Source organism: Lineus longissimus, chromosome 10, assembly GCF_910592395.1.
Source record: "Lineus longissimus chromosome 10, tnLinLong1.2, whole genome shotgun sequence".
Classification (NCBI taxonomy): Eukaryota; Metazoa; Nemertea; class Pilidiophora; order Heteronemertea; family Lineidae; genus Lineus; species Lineus longissimus.
Genome location: NC_088317.1, coordinates 17,547,702 through 17,566,929, shown reverse-complemented (window position 1 = coordinate 17,566,929; position 19,228 = coordinate 17,547,702). Strand labels below are relative to the sequence as shown.

The following is a 19,228-nucleotide window of genomic DNA, read 5'->3' as shown; positions in this document are numbered from 1 at the left end:
TACAGCGCCAAGATGGCGTCGGGAAAAAAAGACGGCGGAAAATTGCCGTGGGGATTGAAAAGTGATGGCCTAGCACCTGGCTCCATGAAGGTATATGCCCGTATTTCTCAATTCGGAATGAAATATAGATTCTGTAGATTCTATTTTTGGCATAGTTTGATGCATGAGCTGCCGTTGTTGGTGGCAAATGGTGGTGAAAATTCGACTTCGATTTGCTCGTGTTTGCGATGGACTACAGATTTGTGTACAAAATGTACAGTGTACATTCATGTAGTGTATTTCTGCACAGTTTTTTCAGTGGGCGCTATCGACAACCGTCAATTTCTGTTTCTTTCAGAATATATCGGAGAACAAGTTGAAAGCCTTCAACATTGGAACAATGAATGTCGCCAAGAAGCTCTTGTCGAAGAGGGAACAAGAAGAAATGAAAAAGAAGGTAAATTCCACGAACGGGTCGGAGGAAGACGGAATTTGGATAAAGTAACAGTTAATATATTTTCCTAAGGCACTGCCAGATATGTGCGTGACCTTGCCCCTCGTTGAAATTATGTCTTAAACTGTCAAATAGATCAGAAGTAAGGCGAGGACAAAGATGGTACAATTATAGTAGCATCTGTGCATTGTCACTTGTGTACATGTTCTACCCTACTAGCTCTTTTCAACACTGTTTGACTACAATTGTACAACTTGACCTTATGTACTAGATCATTCACACCTGTTCTCCATCTTGTCATCCATCCATTTTTCCAGCAACAGGAAGAAGAAGTCGACGAAGTGTACAAAGAGTTTGTGGCATCTTTTGAAGATGCTGGAAAACATCATAACAAGACTTGGGTGAAAGGTGGCGTGGTGAACCCAGACAAACCAGGTGAGAATCTTGGAAATAACCTGGCTTCATCGTTATAAAGGGTGGTCCCGAAATCTGCAAATTGTTTAAAGTGGCTGTGACGTCAGTGTTATCTAGCAGGGCTCAGTTCCTCAAGCAGAAATTTTGATTTTATGGGTCCCAGTGTTGCTATTCTATTGTCCGTTGTAAATGAAACTTCCAGAAACAGATGACTCTTCGTTGAGCAATGCTGGTGTTTGTCTGGTAAGCTGATTGAGCATCTTGGCCCTGTTTACTAAGTCAGGAATGACGATGTGTCAGTTTTGTCTTTGTGTCCTTAAAATGGATGTGTTTTTTAAGAGAAGCTATCGTCACCAAGACTGTGTCCACTGACTCGAGAACAAAATCAAAAAGATAAAAAAGATCCCTTCCTGATGAGGGAACTGAATTTTACGTTGACTTATTTAACTGTGATCGCACGTCTGCTCAAGTTTAACCCTTCGACTTGGACCTTCTTTGGTCAATCCTTCCAAGTCATGTGGACTGGGTCATGCCTGCCTCCTGTTGTCCATTATTGAGGTATTCTGTTCCAGCACGTGGTGGGAAGCAGGATTATCGGCAGGATTACAAACCCGGAGAGCGCCACTCAAAATTCCGGGATGATGACACGCCACCACGACATGGTAAATAATGAATGAATTAAAGCGTGAATGAAATGGTCCGATCTGCGGCTGTTGAAGCTTCTCTACTGATTACTGAAGACCCTTTTTTGCCTGTGTAGGGCTCCTGAAAGGGTCATCTATCGACAGCCGTGGCTATGGAGAGAATTAACTCAATTTGAAAAGTGCGATGTGAATAGTTTTCAACTTGCTTTAAATAAGGTTGTTGTATTATTGGTATGTTAACTCTATCATTTCAAATTCAGCCACTCGTTCGTCGGAGACTCGAAAATCACGAGCCCCTGACCGGCAATCCGAAAAAATCTTTGAAGATTCGCCTCCTCCGCCGAAACGTGGTAAATAGGACTAAGTTTCAGTAGAGGTGGAAGCTTGCTGATTGGTTGCTTATCCTATTTCCTTTCACTTCTTTTTGGCGGACTTACTAAACTTGGTGTGGTTGTGGGGTCTCGTGATGAATACTTTGACCACTTTTGCTACGGGGGTCGGGCTTTTCCAGTTCAGTTTGTTGTGCACTCCGGTCAGCATCTCGTGATGTACCGGGACGGCTGCGAGTGCGTGCATGATATCATCGACCGCTAAAGCTGTCAATCATAGCCTGGTAAATTATCACTAAATTGGTTCATCAAAGTGTAACAGAGGAAAAGCCGAGTTCTTCCCAAAATTTATAGGGGGGACCAGGGCATCACCTTCGTTGTCTTGGCTGAGCGTGAGGCGTGCTAACTTCAGTCGTTGTTTTGCTTGGGCATGTTCTGGTGACGGTGCAGTCCTGAATGTGTAGAATCTGCAAAGTCTTGAAGCATGAAGGAACCCGTTGGTGCTTTGAAAAACTTGAAAGTGGCGCCATAACCGTCAGTTTTAGGATTGCTTTTATTCCTGGCTAGTTTTCTCTGCTTAACCATTCTGCATCTCCTGCAAGTGCAACACAGATCAGCTGCCCTCTGAGTTTACTTTGATGACCTGGCAAAGTACATCAGCTGCTTATCCATAAAGGTGGTTTTTTTAAAGCATATGTTTGGATGTCGAATCAAGATTCATTGCTCAGTGGGCAAACATGACTGGCCAAAGCTAGGATGAGTGAACTCGGGTTTGGTGGATTATGTTCGCCAGCTGCACAGAAAGGGTAAAGCACTGTGCTTTATAACGTCGTATTCCAGATGCAGTGTAAGATTAAGGCGTTAATCAGCTGTGCACAGAAATAGCGCCACTTTGCAGTCCATGGTCACACAATTGCTGTACATACAGTCTTGCGATGCTACAAGTCGTCCATATTGACTGGGAGCACTTCCTTGGTTCATTCTTAAGCGTTTAAAAGAAAACAAATTTCTTCTTACAGACTCTCCTGTGGGTGGTTACAGAAAGCGGTCCAAGTTTCATGATGAAGATGATGAGCCTATATCTGGTAAGTAGAACGGAGTGTTTTGTAAGAAGCCCTCCATGGGTGTGTCCCACCTCTCTCCGAGTCTATGCGAACCACATCTCCGAGTCAAGGCCAACCACCTCTCTAAGTGAATCCAAATCTTAATCTGAACTTTAGTTTGTGTACCACAGAATGTGACACTGTGAAAATTACATGTACTTTTATGTATTTTTTATCATGTTTTGAAAAGGTGGTTGTATTTCTGTTTGCAGTTCCAATTCATGATTTCTCGACCCGTTTCTTCCAGCGTATGGCAGTATCGAAAAACCCATGGAGAAGCCCGATTCTAAACTTTACAAACCCACATCAAAATTAGCTGAGCTCGCTGCCACATTCTCGTCAGTGAAACGAGAAAAAGAGAAGGACGATTTTGAGAGACAAAAACCTGTAAGTTGATTTGATATCATCTTCTTCTTCTTCTACAGTGTTTGGTCTGCATTTGGAGGTACTCTCCTTGTCTCAAGGGAGTGTTTTTCCAAGGCGGGATGAGCAGTTTTATGTGCCTCTACGGTTTGGTGCCAATTGGGCCATTGGCCTGCTGACTCCTTCTTGGGCCAGAGTTTGAGTCCACGCAAGCTACTCACGTTTCTCACTTGGTGGGATCTTTTGCTTGCTCAGACATAAACACTAGATATACAGAACTTTGGTTTTGCTTTATAACAAGTCTTTCCCCTCTCAGCCTGCGCCTAGTAAAAAGAAAGAAAAAGAGAAGAAGAAAAGCAACTTGGAATTATTCAAAGAAGAGTTAAAAATGTAAGTTGAAAATCATTTCCCCTCTAAGATCAAAGTTAGCACTGTTCAGCATCCACGGCTCTGTACTTGCTGGCACTGGCCAGAGAATGGCTGCCATAGCACAAGGGCTTATTACATGCTGTTCCACTGATTACGACAGATAATCCTTACTTTCCTGTTCTCCTCCCAGAGCTTGTGTCGACAACAAAAATCTAAATTTCCACTTTTCACATAAATGTGCCTTGTCACAAATATGCTTCGATCTCATTTCAGTATGCAGCAACAGAGAGAGGAACGCCACAAGGTCAAAAAGGGAATCATGCCAGAAGAACCCAAGGAACCTCAGCGGGTCAGCCGGTTTGAACCTGTCGAAACAACCCCGCCACCTTTTAGCGGTATCAGAGGTGGACCATGTAAGTAACTTCTGTTTTCGTATCTTTTTAGCTACACATCAGACAGTCTGAGTCATTCAGTTTTTGGTGAGTAAGTCAACTGTCCTACATTGTTCCACCTTTGGCCAGTATTCCATTCTATTCTTCATTTGGGAGCAGGCCTGAAGCGCATGACGGCTGTGTTTTTACATACAGTAGAACCTCCCTTAGCGGAAACCTCTCTATTAGTGACAACCTCTCTATTAGGGACAACCTCTCTATTAAGGACACTAGTTTTGGTCCCAAATTGGTTGTTTTCATTCAATTTGACCTCTCTAATCAGGACACCTCTCTATTAAGGACAGCACTAGTCAGTCCCAAGGGTGTCCTTAATAGAGAGGTTCTACTGTAGCTGTTATTTCTTTCAAAGTTTTCTTCACTGCATAATCGATGAGTACGTATTTTTTCAGTGGACACATTCAAGACATTTGGTAGCTGGGAGGACGACACAACGACGACAAATCTTTACTTAGGAAACCTCAACCCAAAGGTAGGGAACCAAGTTTATAAATAGCTTCTCAAAGCCCTTGTTGGGAATCCAAGAGCTGTATCCTCTGACCTTGGGACTGTTGTCTTAAATCATGTGCAGTCATTGCCTTTCCATAATGTCAACAGACAATGACTGTACCGATACACAGGATCCGCTGAAAAGCAGCTGTGAGGGTTTGATATTGGCAAATAGATCGAGCTGATATCTAGTGAGCAATATTCTGATTAATCAAGACATCAATATTTGTTCGTTTGTTCATTTTCAGATGACGGAGCAGCAGCTCTGTGAGCTCTTCGGCCGCAATGGTCCACTGGCCAGCGTCAAGATCATGTGGCCCCGAACAGACGAGGAGCGAGCACGTGGCAGGAATTGTGGTTTTGTTGCATTTATGAACCGGAAGGATGGTGAAAGGGCTTTGAATGCTCTTAAGGGTAGGTCACAAGTATCTGTAGTCTATATATGATGTTACATAAGGTGTGTATGGGCTCAACAGACGCAAATTTTGGCAAGAATTGAGAAAGAATATCTATAGATTTGACAGTTTGATTCAATCTGTTGTTGGTCTTATTTGAATAAAAATGGACGGAAAAGTTTTGTAAAAGAAAGATCATAGGATCCTAAACAGGATGTGATTTATTTCTCGACTTCTTCTAATCTATCTGAAACTTGATTGCAGGCAAAGAAATCATGGGCTATGAAATGAAACTTGGCTGGGGCAAAGCGGTGCCTATTCCCCCTCACCCGATCTACATTCCCCCCTCCCTAATGGAGCTCACCCTACCACCGCCACCATCGGGCCTACCCTTCAACGCACAGCCAAAGAAGTATCGTGATTCCAAGTCCGACAAATCGTATGGGAGTGTACCGCCCCCTGGTGCTAAGAACGGAACTAAGGACGACCCTGATAAGGTATACATTGTCGCTATAGTATTCTTGTATGATTTCTATGAAGTTTTAACTGTTTTAGAAAGCGTGTCTGGAGCAGTCAGGAAGGCAGTCTAAATTATCAAGGAACGGCATCTCCTTTCCTCATGTAGATATTGGTTGCAAGTAGTCAGCTATTTGATTTCGTTGTCGCAAGTTCGGCTCACAGCCTGAATAGTTCCTGTGGCGGTTCACATTTTCTCGTGAGATTGTAGCATTTTGAGGACTTGTAGATGTAAGAGATGCAGTGGTGGTCTGATGTCAGAAAAAATAGAACTCGGTGCGAGGTGGGGCGGGTTCAATGTCATCAGAGAGTGAAGAACCCAGATCAAAATTAGTGCCGTTGTCACGTTTCTGCGGCAACATGGCAGATCTCGACGTCATGTATATAGTCCACAGTCCTGGTTAACACTTCGAATTGTCTAATCAGTGTTACAAGAAGTCGTCTAGAATTGTGTAAAACTCTTTTGAAAGCGTTTCCCTCTAGATGAATCAATGCTTTGGTGACAAATCAAAGTTTGTTCCATGTCTGATATAATAATTGTCAGCGTGATGTTCGCTGATCAAATGCTTCCCTGAACCTCTAGACACGGATTTGTGGTGTTTGTCTTCTGAATCTGTCCAATCTGTAATCCTTTTCAAAGATTTTATTTCATTCCATTGATAGGGAACAATTCAGGTTTAAAACTGTCTCGATGACATTGTCATTATGGCAAACTGAAATGTTATGTTTATCAGTCATCCATCCACCGCTCTGAGCATTGGTCAGCTATGGTGACAGGGCTGAGGGTCGCCACCACATGTCCACAATGGACTGGTTGGTTAGACGTCTCCTTCAGGAGGTGCATAAACATCATGCCTCCGCTAAAGAGCTAGCTCAACCCAATCATGGAATGGCTAGCTTGCCAGTTGGTGTGATCACAAATCCCATGGTTGGTGAATAAACTAATTTCAAATTTCCTGAATAAAACTTCGAAATTTATACATAAATGATCTGTACAAATGGACCCTCATGCCTTTAGATTGGCTCTTGGCAGTTGTCATAGTTTGAAGTCAACCATTTTCCAAACTTACATGATGGTTAGAATCCCAAGTGTTGTTGTGTTTGATTTTTCACTCCTTGAGGTAAGTATTTGTAGTGAAAAGGATTACAGATTTTGTAGTTGTAACTATTAGTGTTAGCACGGTAACAAGCTGGAAGTGTCAAAGTTTGTCAGTCTCGGTAAAAAAGGGATAATGAGGGAGCCGGCATGCACAATACTAATGTTAGTAGAACGGTCATGACTTTTCTTTCCATTGGCGCTCCGAATCTGTGTTCTTAAAACGGATCTTGAAATACTCATGTCCTTGATAAAAGAAATCATCTGTTGGGGTGGACTATTTGAAGGTGGCTATAGGTGCCGATGAAGCTCTCTAAAGGTCACCCCTAGGGCTGGCTGGTGCTGTCCTTGGGGTGGTGATTACACGCACCGGGTCAAGTGTTATAGGAATTAACCAGTTGGGACCAAATTCACTGTCCCTCATAAAGAGCGTGTCTTGCCACCAGAGGTGTCTGCTAGGGGAGGGTTAACTGTATTTTACTACCAGCTTGTTACTATTAAGTGCACAACTCAGTCCCACAAGAATCTGAAAAAAAGTCTCAATGTTCAAAATGTGACAAGTGCTTTGTGACATTGAGAGTTTTGTGGTGGCCTAAGTTTTATAGTTGTACAAATGTAGTTAATACACATGCATGATTTCATTGCACTAGTTCCCAGCAAGCTAAATGTTGACCACATTTGTTTAATCTGATGTAACACAAGTATTTGTCAGGTCAGCTGGTACAATTATATGGCATGCTTCAAACAATTTGCACAATTGAACATGCATTTATTTATTTCTAATTTGTCTGAGTGGCCGTTGCCAAGCCATTATAGCATATGTCTGAACTTGACATTGAAAATAAATCAAATTTACTTATTAAAAGTTTCATCGGTTTTAAAGGAGATGTGGTCATCGTTCTCTGTCATATGTTTGGAACCGATTTGACTGAAACAATTTCAGCCATATTCAGAAATCTTGGGTACCTGAGCACTTGTTTTGTAAGAAACCATATTTGCACAGGTTTCGCAATTGACTTCGACTCTTGAAAATAAAAATCAGACTACAATGTGAAGAAAAAATCTCTCATTGGACAATTTCTGCCCCGGCCTTTGACGGAGAAAGAAGTGGAATTGTATGCTGGCGATTGTGATTTGAAATTTTTCAGTCAAGTTGGTTCACTGTATTCTTCTCACTATCTCTAGATTTAACTATGAGGTATTAGGTAATAATGAAACGATTTCTCAAATCAGTTCATCAGACCGCTACGTGAAGAATTGGAGTTTTGAAATATGGATTTAATAGCTGAATTGTTCTCCGAGACGTGGCAGATTCAAAATTGTTCTTGCTGAGACTGATTTTGCCCCTGTTTTGCATGTAAATCACAAATCCACCTTCACAATCATTACAAAAGTCTTAATTACTGGAGTTTTTCATTAATTTTGATGTGGGTTAATTTAGAATTCTCTCTGTGATCCATCTTGGGTGTGTCAACTGATCTGTTGGGGGCCATGTTAAACCGCATGGATAGAGCCTCCAATGAATTTCTAGAATACGAAATGGCCCCAAAAAGATCAGCTACACAAACACCTGATTTGAACCATCTGTGGAATTCTGAAGGCGCACTTCCACAAAAATTAAACTGATAAAAATCTGAAAAAGTAAGATTTTAAAAGTTTTAGAAAGTATCACACATTATTTAAAGTTTATGTGCCCTGTTTATTTTTGCTGCCAACTTGTTTACGAACACAATAATAACAAAACTCTTGTCATTTTTTGATGACATCTGCAGAACTTAGCCAATGCCGTAGTGAAAGTCGTTATCCCAACTGAAAGGTATTTATTTTCTAACAAAATTCTCGAGAGAAAAAGAAATTGAATAAAAATCAAATATTTTGAGAGCCTGAATTTGATTGGCTATTAGACACTTACGGCATTGGATCCTACCAATCAGATGATGGAAGACTGGTGTCGTGGCGGCAGAGGAAGATGACCGAGGATAGATGACGTCACACCGACCTCGTACTGCGATTGGTTGATTTCAGAATTTTGAATCAAGGAGACAGGGACTGTTGTTTTTTGGGGGGGGGGGGGGTAATACCAGTTGTTCTTAGGCAGTCACATGTAGACCCTAAGTTTGATGCGTGATCTTGTGGTCTGCCATAATTACTCATTCGCAGTGGTCACAGCTGCCCTACTTGTTCTTTCTCAGCCTTGTAAATGGCTTTCTAGCTGGCGGAAATGGTGTGTGACTCTGACAGTTAGCCCTTCAGCACTCAAGGCATCCAGGCAAGCCTTGATTTCTCCAGTGATTTCTCCTTTAACTCGAAGCTTGAATAAAGAGTTGTCTCAATACGGTGTGATAGCTAGCACTGATATTGTGACATTTCTTGGTATTGAATCCTGTATCATGGTGTTACTACTAAAAAATTCAAAAAGGAATGGGTTCGAGGTGATAATTTTTTGGTCTCTGTCTCTTTGATTCTGTTGAACCAATATGTACTGATGATGACAAGTTCATAGGGACATCAAATCTGAAATATTTTTGGAGAATTTCCATTTTTTCCCCTTCTGAAAAGTGATGAATGTAACAGCGAAATCGAAAGATCTATTCAACTTTGATTTTTCAAAATCGGACAAAAAATAAAAAATTTCAGAGGAAACCAAGTTAGGGAAATTCCAAGGACAACATTTTGAAATGAAATTTTTTTTCTCACTTTTTCTTCTCCCGGCACTGTGTCTGGTCCCTGTGTCTGGTCATCACCAGTGTTTTTGGTCACAAACACATCCATCTTATTCTCTCCTGTCCACCATCACAAGATCAGGTAAGTGGAGAGAATAAGACACGTAGTCCGCAATATTGAACGAAAAAAACAATAATTTTCTTTCCGATGTGCGTGTCTCGTATTAGAGGGGCTGACCTTTGCCTACTTATGTGGTCAGCCTCTGTTAATTTTGATGTTTACAGCTGACATGATGTCAGAAAGATCCAACACTGACCCCATAAGTCGGCCATATTGGAGCTCCACCATGAGCGACGCACATCGGAGAGGGACTATTAGGAATATATTGACAAGCAATCCTGGTTTAAACGTAAGGTTTTTTCCTGAGAGTAAATGATGTTCTTGTAGAATTGAGATTATTTCTGATGTTATTTTTGGTTTTGGAACAAATTCCATCTGGCGTATGTCACTACAAGTGTTTTTGTTCAAATTTTATGAAAATGCCTTTCACGACATCACTGTCTTTATAACAATGTGGCTTTGCATCTTGGCTTCTCTCTAGAGGCTCATTTGAAGTACTTTAAAGCAAAAATTGTGTTGTTTGTTGTGACAAGAAAGTCGGCCGAATTCTTGCATAAATTTTTATGTAGATATATATTTGAATAACAAAACCAAGCCACGAAACGAGTTGCTGGTCACTACTCTCAGTGACGGAAAGCAAACCTTGGTTTGACAAGAATCAATTGCCTTCTACCTGACAAATTTCAACTGCAAAACCTATTCTTTGGTAGATTTTCCTAATGTCGGGCAATAAGTGAATAGTTTTTGACGTTTTGTCACCACAAGACCTTGTGGACAGCCTGCTATACCTTTGTCTCCAGATCCATGCTTTGCAGTGGCAATCACCCATTAGTAAGACTGATTGCACTCTCTATCAGGAACGAATTTCTCATCTGCTTTATTACCATTTTTCGACAATTACATTCTTGAACTATTCATCCTTACCTAGTGAAGAACTTTTCTGAATAAGAACCAAAACTTCTGTCTCCAGGAATCCCACAAACTTATGTCTTGCATGATGTGTCAAAGAAATAAACAAGAAAAAAGAAATCTCTATTTTCAAAGTCTTACTGCACAAGAATCTCCTCAACTGCTTTACCTGTGCTTGCTTACGCGTTGAGTGCTTTAAAAATCGATCTTAAAAACTACAAACTTTTCCAAAGATTTAAAATTCCTCGCTCCTGTATATCTTACTTATGTGCAGTCTTGGGATCCTGCACGACGTGGCTAACTTTTGCCTTCCAGGAATTTATTGTGTGTGATCCATCGAATGATCGAGTTTGTCGTACGAGAAGGACCAATGTTTGAGGCCATGATTATGAATCGGGAAATCAGTAATCCAACATTCAGGTAAGAAACTCTGTAATATTCCCAATTAGCTGAGTAGCTGCCAGCTACCCTAGCAGTTGTTCTTCAAATTTGAGCGGCATATTTTGATATGAGGCAAAAACTTAATAAGGGACCCCAGCCATTGTGCTCGTTCTGTTTGACTGTTATCTGTGCAGGGACTTGGGCCGTAGAAAACAAGATGGCCGACACAGATCTCGTCTGCTGTACCATGTATCATCAAAGAGAAATGGAAGTGTTGTCAAAATTTACCTGTTTTGGAGTGTGAAGTTGGATGATTACCTGATATCTGACTGTAAACCCAAAACTATGACTTTTATGAATCAGCTCTTGGAAGCTGAGGGGAGGAGAGTGTGGTATCACTTGGAGGTGAATGTCACCAAACAGGCTTCCATTAATGTTATGCATGATCAGAATTGATTGCTGTGTTCTATTTCTGTTGATAGGTTCCTGTTTGAGAATATGAGTCCAGCTCATGTCTACTACAGATGGAAGTTATTCACTATACTACAAGTAAGTAAGATTGAAGTGGAAAGGTTTTTAAGATGCAATCAGTGCTGTTATGATCCTGCAGTTTTTCGCTCGCAATGATTACCTGTTCACCACACATCCTTAAATAGAAATACCATGAGTGAATCAGCTCTTGGTTAACTTCTCTCCTTTAAGTCCCGAGTGACAAACTGGGAGGATGGAACAGCCAATAAACAAGTTCCTCCTGAAGGAGTGGTGCTCCTAGTTCCTAAAGAAAATTGGCATTGTTGTCATGTTTCTAAAGACATAAATCACTCTGATGTAAGCACCGGAGTCTTGACGTTCCAACTTCTTTTTCAGGGTGATTCTCCTTACAAATGGCGGACAGAGAAGTTCCGCATGTTTAAGAATGGCTCATACTGGCAGCCCCCACCACTTAACCCCTACACCTCCGGCATGCCTGAGGAGTTGCTCAATAAAGACGACCAACCCAAGAAGGGACAACTGACTGACAGGTAAGAGGGAGCTGATGTTCAGTTGATGAGCTCAGGTCTTGTCACTCCTTACTTACTTAGGCTCTTCATCCCGAGTGGGACATAAGGCCATTAAACATTCCCTCCATGCCTCTCGAACCATTGTCTATGTCTGACCGTGAGGATCTATTGTGTATGCTAATGAAATTACCAAAGTGGTCGCAGAAATAACTCTAGCAGGTCTTGCTAGTTCATAGTTTCAATTTTCATTTACCGTTCTGTTGTGCTTATATTTAGTGATCGCCGAGATGACAAGTGTAGACTTCCGAATCGGGCAAAATTATTCTCTTGAACTTCAATTAGTAAACAAATATTCCGTCTTCTTTTCAGTCAACGAGAACGATTTGAAGATCTGCTGCGTGACCTGACACCAGAGAAACCCAAGGTTGGCGATGCCATGGTCTGGTGCATGGACCACGCAGAATCAGCTGAAGAAATCGTCGACTGTATCTCCGAGTCGCTTTCCATTCTGGAGACGCCGATCCCCAAGAAGATAGCACGTCTCTTTCTTATATCTGATATTCTCTTCAATAGCAGTGCCAAGGTTTCAAATGCATCCTATTTTAGAAAATAGTGAGTTGAATTTTCGCTACATTTCACAAAGCTTTCCAAGTTCTATCCCCAAATTGATAATTTTCTCTTTATTTGAGTTCCCTATCAAACGGTGTTGATGTTTTTCAGCTTTGAATCGAAACTTGGGGTAATCTATAAAGATATCCATGCAGCTTATGAAAAGATAGACGCTCGGTTAAAAGCGGAACAGTTTAAGGTAAGTGGAGACACAACTGCTTTGAATAATTGTGTTGTGGTCAATGAAAATTGGACAAGGTCACATCAAAGGAAGATTTTTCAAAAAAACAATTTACTCTAAATTGATGAACTGAACAAGTTGCCTCTGCTATTTAAGTATTTTATCGTTATTTCCAGCAAAAAGTGATGAATTGTTTCCGAGCGTGGGAGGATTGGGCCATTTATCCAAATGAATACCTCATCAACTTACAGAATATCTTCCTCGGTTTAGTCAAGGTAAGGTATTTGGCAAACTTAAGTCATTTTCAATTTGTATTTTACAAAGATCATTGCATGGATGTGGGCTGCTGGCTTCAATCTTTGTGAGAGACCGAAAGAATACATCTTCTTTCAACTTTTCTTACCTCGATCTTTCTATTTCTCTTCAGGAAAGAGAAGAAAAAGAGCCTGACCTTGATGGTGCTCCGATAGAAGAAGTGTACGAACGACCTCCTGTGGAAGAGGACTTGGATGGGTTACCTCTCCCGGGGCTACCGAGGGGTATATCACAGTCGGGCAGCGAGGACTTCGATGGGAAACCACTGGAGGAGTCTGATCTTGACGGGATGCCTTTATCTGAGGATCTCGATGGGATGCCACGTAAGTTACTTTGGGTGTTTTGTGGGGCTACTGAGGGGCATATCATGGTCAGGCTGTGATGATTTCCATCTGAAAAACCTCTTGATCAGTTGGATGTTGAGGGGAGTACCTCGATGGGGTGCCACATTCTTTTAGACCTTTCCCTGTTCATTTCTTGTTCATCAGCATAATTATCAATTTTTGATTTCACTTTTCAGTGCAGGGAAAAGATTCGCCGAAAGGCAAAAAGTCTCACAAAGTAAAGAAAGCTGCATTTATACCTGCGCCATCGAAATGGGAGACTATTGACGAATCGGCGCTTGAGTCTCAAGCAATGACGACGTCAAAGTGGGACCTGCTTGACCAGGAGGGGTCGGACGATGATGAGAAGAAGGGGTATAAGAGTGAGGAGGACTTGGATGGCAGGTATGAGCAGATTGGATATGATGTCATAAATGTTTGATTCTAATATTTTGGCAGGACAGCTTGACAAGGAGCATATTGTCCTTGTTACCAGATTTAGAATTGTTATTTTTGTAAATTTACTACTGAGTGCGCCTTGTGACTGCGCTGCTTCAATCGGGATGTTCACATCTTCCCAGGCCTTCCCCAGGCAGACCTCTTGGAAAGTTGGAATGCTTGGCTTGATTCTGGGCAAGTGGGGCAACTCTAGGGGGATGTTGGCTTATCTGTCTTAGAGATTCAGGTGTTATAAATCAACGACGCACTGACTTTGATCTTCTCTTTCAGGCCCTATGAAGAAGAAGGTGATGGTAGGTCTGCAGAAGACGATGAGGACCGAACACCATTCAGGCGGAGCAGCTCCCCGGACCCAGAGGAGAGGAGACTGGCGATGACAGAGGAACGACGGGCCAGGCTCAGGGAAATCGAGGTGAGTAGTCTGAGCCATAAGTAGTCACAAATATTAGATGACACTGTCATGCACTTTTGAACCATGGTACGAGTTTCCAAAGACTTGCTGCAGGGTTGATGTGGATGGAGACGGTGTCAACGTCACGAGAGAACGTCTGTCAGGCAATTGTTTTAAGGTTGGTCATGGGTTCTTCTTCCAGGTGAAAGTGATGAAATACCAAGATGAATTAGAAGCAGGGAAAAAACTGCGGAAATCTGGCATGAGCATGTCCCAACAGGTCGAACGATATCGTCAGAAACTACTCAACAAAGATCGTGAGAAGGAAGAGGAGAAGGAACGAGAACGAGAAGAGAAGGAACAGCAGAAGCGGCGAGAGAAACGCGTGAAGGAATGGGAGCGGGCGCGCGCCAAGGAACGGGAGAGGGAGCGCGCCGATTATTACGATCGTGGTTTGGAGAAAGTGACATCTAGTGAAGAGGAGGAGCCACCTGTTTTGACTTACTCGTCTGGGAAGGTAAGAATCGTGTGTCAGACTTCCTCATTCTTGGTAGTCTTTAAATGGCTGTTTTTTTCATCAGATTGTTCGAGAAGGCCATGATTTTTTTCAATTAACACCTTCAGCGCCGAACCACGTAGATCTACGTGGCCCAAATCCCCCTCCCCTTTGAGCTGGTTATCGGAGTCTCATGGACTTCATGAAAGAACTACGCCATCGCCATCTTCAGGGCAAGGAAGGAACTGAAAAGACCAAACGGTGTTTTCAGTTCCTACCTTGCCCTGAAGATGGCGATGGCGTAGTTCCATGACGTCATTTAAGGTTCTGAACTACGCCATCGCCATCTTCAGGGCATGGTAGGAACTGAAAAGACCTTTTCTTGTTCCTACCTTGCCCTTAAGATGGCGATGGCGTAGTTCTTTCATGAAGTCCATGAGACTCCGATAACCAACTCAAAGAGGGGGGATTTGGGCTACGTGGTTCGGCGCTGAAGGCGTTAAGGTCTCCAAAAAACAAGAAAAATCTTGGGATCTTGAGACTTGAAGATCAGAGCAAACGTTGAAAAAGAAAAAAAGATTATGCAGTGGTCTCGGATCTATATGACTATGTGTTCTGTTTCTGATGTTTGCCATTTCTGTCCACCAGGGTCGTAAAAGGCAGCACCTGACTCCACCGAGCTCTCCCAGCCCACCCCGGCACAGGAAGCATCGCTCCAAGTCGCCACCGTCAGCTTATGTAGGATTCAATATAGACTTCTCGGCATCGGAAAGGAAACGGAAACGCTCACGGTCAAGGTCGCCTGTGCCAGGTAGAAAATCACTCCCGATTCGGTAAGTTTTGTGTATCGAACTTTGAATAGGACAGTAGAATACCACATATAATCTCTCAGGCATTTGGCCTGGTCTCTGCGCCCTGCACTATATGATTTTGCTGACTAACCAGTAGCATGAAATAGGACCAAACAGGTGGATCCAGTGACAAATCTGGCCCTTGGCTTGGTCTAAGCTAGCTGCTGCCATTTCGAGAAAAATAAATAAGAATTTTCCAAACCACCAATTCCAGAAATCGTCTGGCCAGAAATCGTAACCATTCATTTAGTTCTGTTAAAAGTTAGCTTCATATTTTCTCTCCCTGCCTTCCAGGTCGGTCTCCCCAGTCTTGCGACAGAGGTCACCAAGGTCGCCAATATACAGGAGGTCAAGGTCACGATCGCCGATTCCACGCCACAAACACAAGCACAAGAAGAAACACTAGAATTAGCTAGCATTGTTAATGTTGATCGTTTCATGTAAATAGACTTGTTCCCTACCAAGAACTGTGCTGCGCTAAAACCTTGGGATCCTTCTCTGGATGTTCTCCTACAGTTATGTGTGGATGACCAAGAACTTTACTGTCATTCATCGCAGTTCTTCTGTTCAAAGTAGACGCTGTCAATCATAACTGATCATGGGCACATTACCGTGAGGGATTATCTCAAAAGGCGTTAACCCTGTAAGAAACTGTCTAGGTTCTCCCTTGACCACTTGCTGCCTGAACAACAGTGGCATTTTGGCTTCTGACTTCTGTTTAAGGGTTTAGCAACATCAAGAGACTAAATTGCATGTGATGAAATTATTTCTGTTAACACTTGTCTATCAAATGAAAATGGAGTCTAAATTAAAACATGAGGCGGTCTGCCTGTGTTCTGACTTATAGTTTTATCAATTCTTTGAGTAGTTCTCAACATTTGAAAATCAGATATTAATCCCTTGTTTTAAGTTAAGGTATTAATCCTTTATTAAGTAAAGGTATTTATATGAAGTAAAGGTATTTATTCCTTATCAAGTATTTGTCAACTTGAATGTAGTTTGAGGTGATCCCTAATTTGTAAGTCTGATCAACCTTGGGTGTGAATTGTTAATGTGTATGAAATGTACTTATGATCTTGCCAAAACTTGATGTGAGACTCTCCAGGAGAAGTTGGCATTTGGCACAAAAATAAAATGGAGTAAATTGTTTCTTGTGATGACTCTATTTGAAATGAAATGCATACTCTTTAAGTGAGAATGAGAGCCACAATTGACAGAAAAACCTTTTTCAGGGATTGTAAAAAATTGTCAAAACTGTTAGTTGGAGAGACCAAGTCGCTCTGTGTGGTCAGGTTATGAATGCTTTAAAATTGTATAATAGGCAGTATTCAAGTTGGAGAAGTTTCCACATATCCTTGCTTTCCTTACACAGTGCTTGTCTTCAAGTGTTTCACGTGTCATAACTGACAACCTTCAATAGATTTATATGTAATGAGCCTTGATAGTTTACTTTGATTAATGATGAAATAATGGGACATCGTTCCCCAAGGGAGGTCAAGTGTGGGGAACACCCACATGTGTGCAGATCATATAGGAATTTGCCAACTTGATTTTTGTCGATTGGAATGACCAAAATTTGATCCTCTGATTTCGGGTTATCTTCTAACCGAAGTGCGACGGGGGTCAATTTCCATTTCTGTAGTTCGGTGGTGTTTATGTGACGATGGGGAGGGAGGTCTTGTGCGTATGCTTGCTTGTGTATCAGTGAGGGTTAAGATGTTTTTCCCCCAGGAGATAAAATCTGCTGGTGGAATTATGTTAATGGAGGAAAATAGGCCCACTGAGATGCCATCTGAAACAAGACAACACATTAAGTGGGTACAAGATGGATGTCGCGGAGGGACAGGTATTGAGAGTGGTTCTTTTCCTTTTGTAGGAAAAGAGATCAGAAAAATCATGTTCTTTTTTACAAAATAAACATTTGATTTATCATGAAGCGTACTCTTGTTGGTTTTTTGCGGGTATTTGCATCAGTTACGATCCCCCTGAAAGAGGTGGAAACTTTCAGATGGACCTCTGTAAACTTTGCAGATCTAAATTGCTGTAGAGAAGGATGATGACCCTCAGTCTAACTGTCCCTTGAGAATGAAGGTCCTTTAGGATGCCACCAGTAAATGATGCCCCGAGGTCACACTGTCCCTTGATGGTCCTAGGGTCCCACCAGAACATGCATGATGGCCCAAGGTTGCACGTCTGTCCCTTGAGAGTAAAGGTCCTAGGGTCCCACCAGGACATGATGGCCCAATGACAAACGGTCCTTTGATAATGAAGGTCCTATATAGGGTCCCCAAACCTAACAAACGGCTTGCCAAATCACCAGGATGACCCATTCAGAGACACCATCCCACAATGGCACAACCTGTCTTGGCGGAAGCTCTGAAATATCATTACCCACAAGCTCGCCATCAGTTGGAAGCTCTATCTCATCAATTCAAATTCGTTTTATCTTCAGAATGATATGATATAGAACCCTGGTTGTAGTCTCGATGACATAAATATTCCTTCAATGCGGCCATGTTTCAATAATTTAGACCCGCGACATGTATTTATCACAATGAAAGAACTAAAATTTATGCTGGCGTTACGACTCTGACCATGTCGATTTCATGATGTGCCATTGACAAAGAGTTCGAACTCGCTTTTCGCGAGACCCGTGATCGGCATTCCACGTGGCGTCCGGGCCGAAGGCATGGAAAGATGTCCACTAAGTTTTTCACAAAAAACCTCTATTTTTAAGAGATATGAAGCAAATTTCTGCAAAACCATCAGAACTATTTATATTTGGTAAGCATTCCTCGAAATTATCAGCTCCTTTTGTGCGAAACTCTTAGATAGACAGAGCAAAATGCTCCGTTCTCACTTAATGCAGGCTCCCGCATCGGCCAATTTACTGTGAACTCCGCTCTATCCCGTCTAGTGCCAAGTCCATGCATATGGCTAATGAGTGTGCGTCCCCTTCAATTAGCAATCCGTTACATGATGGAAGATGCCACAGAGCTGATTCAGTCTTTGGCATTGTTTCCCGTCCTTAGTAGTTCTGTAGCTTTGCAAGTTTTTTCACTGGTCTCATAGATCACAGAAACATCGTTTCCAGATCAGGGAAGCGACTGAAGACAAGGACAAAGGCACAACCTGACAAAGGTTACAGCGATTACGTCATCGCGCGAGATTTTCATTCCACGGGGTTTCAAGTTCTCGCGGATTTTTATTCCACGGGGTTCCGAGTTATCACAGGCGCCTGACGGTATTAGAATCGCCAAATCAATCTTAGCGCTCGATCAGCCTGGGCGTCTTCAAATAAACAGATAAAGAAACTGCAGAATATATGATACTTGAACATAAAATATTGGATTTTATGTTCTGTGTATTAGGCTGATCTATTGCCCCGGGTCGATCTCCATGAGCCCGGTTTCTTCACGCACCTGTGTCTACTCCAAAAATCATGCGCAGTAGTCATGAAATCGTCTGCAACGTGGAAGATACACTGAGCGGGAGGCGGGAGCATCAAAACTTCTCCGCTAAAAACCTCGATTTTACGTTTCTTTAAGTGAGTAAAGGCATCTTTTAGCGGTATCAATTGATAGCTGAGATGCCATAGCTCATCGATACATTGATTTTGATTCGTTGCTTTCACTATTGATGCAATATTTCGTGATTTTTCCTGGTGCACAAAAAAAGTGACATGGCGCCGACACTTTTGGTAAGTGGGCGCTCAGAACTTCTCAAAAAAATTTAAATTGGAAGTTCTAGCAACCCGTCCAGGTCATTTGAACCAAATATTTGTGTTGTATGTGTATTTTTACTTCTGGTAAACTGGATTTTATCAGTTCTTTGAGCGTTTTTTCTCAAGAAAAACGTGCATCAAAAAATCATTGGTGAGAAAGCGGAATACAGTGTTGCATGCATTGTGCATGCATGTAGACCATGT

At 42.0% G+C, this 19,228-nt stretch overlaps 1 protein-coding gene across 2 annotated transcripts; it reads left to right on the top strand.

The window, feature by feature from the left end:
- On the top strand, nucleotides 1-17,236 carry LOC135494269 (U2 snRNP-associated SURP motif-containing protein-like). 2 transcript variants are annotated; one of them, XM_064782175.1, is made up of 25 exons: nucleotides 1-90; nucleotides 338-436; nucleotides 751-868; nucleotides 1,420-1,509; nucleotides 1,752-1,841; nucleotides 2,840-2,905; nucleotides 3,171-3,310; nucleotides 3,603-3,676; nucleotides 3,929-4,068; nucleotides 4,497-4,576; nucleotides 4,842-5,007; nucleotides 5,253-5,485; nucleotides 8,373-8,416; nucleotides 10,609-10,713; nucleotides 11,157-11,223; nucleotides 11,542-11,696; nucleotides 12,045-12,287; nucleotides 12,396-12,483; nucleotides 12,642-12,740; nucleotides 12,893-13,103; nucleotides 13,301-13,508; nucleotides 13,833-13,974; nucleotides 14,156-14,470; nucleotides 15,098-15,282; nucleotides 15,595-17,236. In XM_064782175.1, the coding sequence occupies exons 1-25, from the start codon at nucleotides 13-15 to the stop codon at nucleotides 15,704-15,706; spliced, it is 3,348 nt and encodes a 1,115-aa protein (XP_064638245.1). In that variant the 5' UTR covers nucleotides 1-12; the 3' UTR covers nucleotides 15,707-17,236. The 2 variants fall into 2 exon arrangements, with proteins under 2 accessions (XP_064638245.1, XP_064638246.1); XM_064782176.1 differs by lacking the exon at nucleotides 1,752-1,841.
- The last annotated feature ends 1,992 nt before the right edge of the window (nucleotides 17,237-19,228 follow it).

Coding starts and splice junctions, on each gene's coding strand:
- LOC135494269 (XM_064782175.1), top strand. CDS start 13: ATGGCGTCGGGAAAAAAAGACGGCGGAAAATTGCCGTGGGGATTGAAA. Junction 4,069..4,496: donor CGGTATCAGAGGTGGACCAT/GTAAGTAACTTC, acceptor GTATTTTTTCAG/TGGACACATTCAAGACATTT. Junction 13,509..13,832: donor GAGGAGGACTTGGATGGCAG/GTATGAGCAGAT, acceptor CTTCTCTTTCAG/GCCCTATGAAGAAGAAGGTG.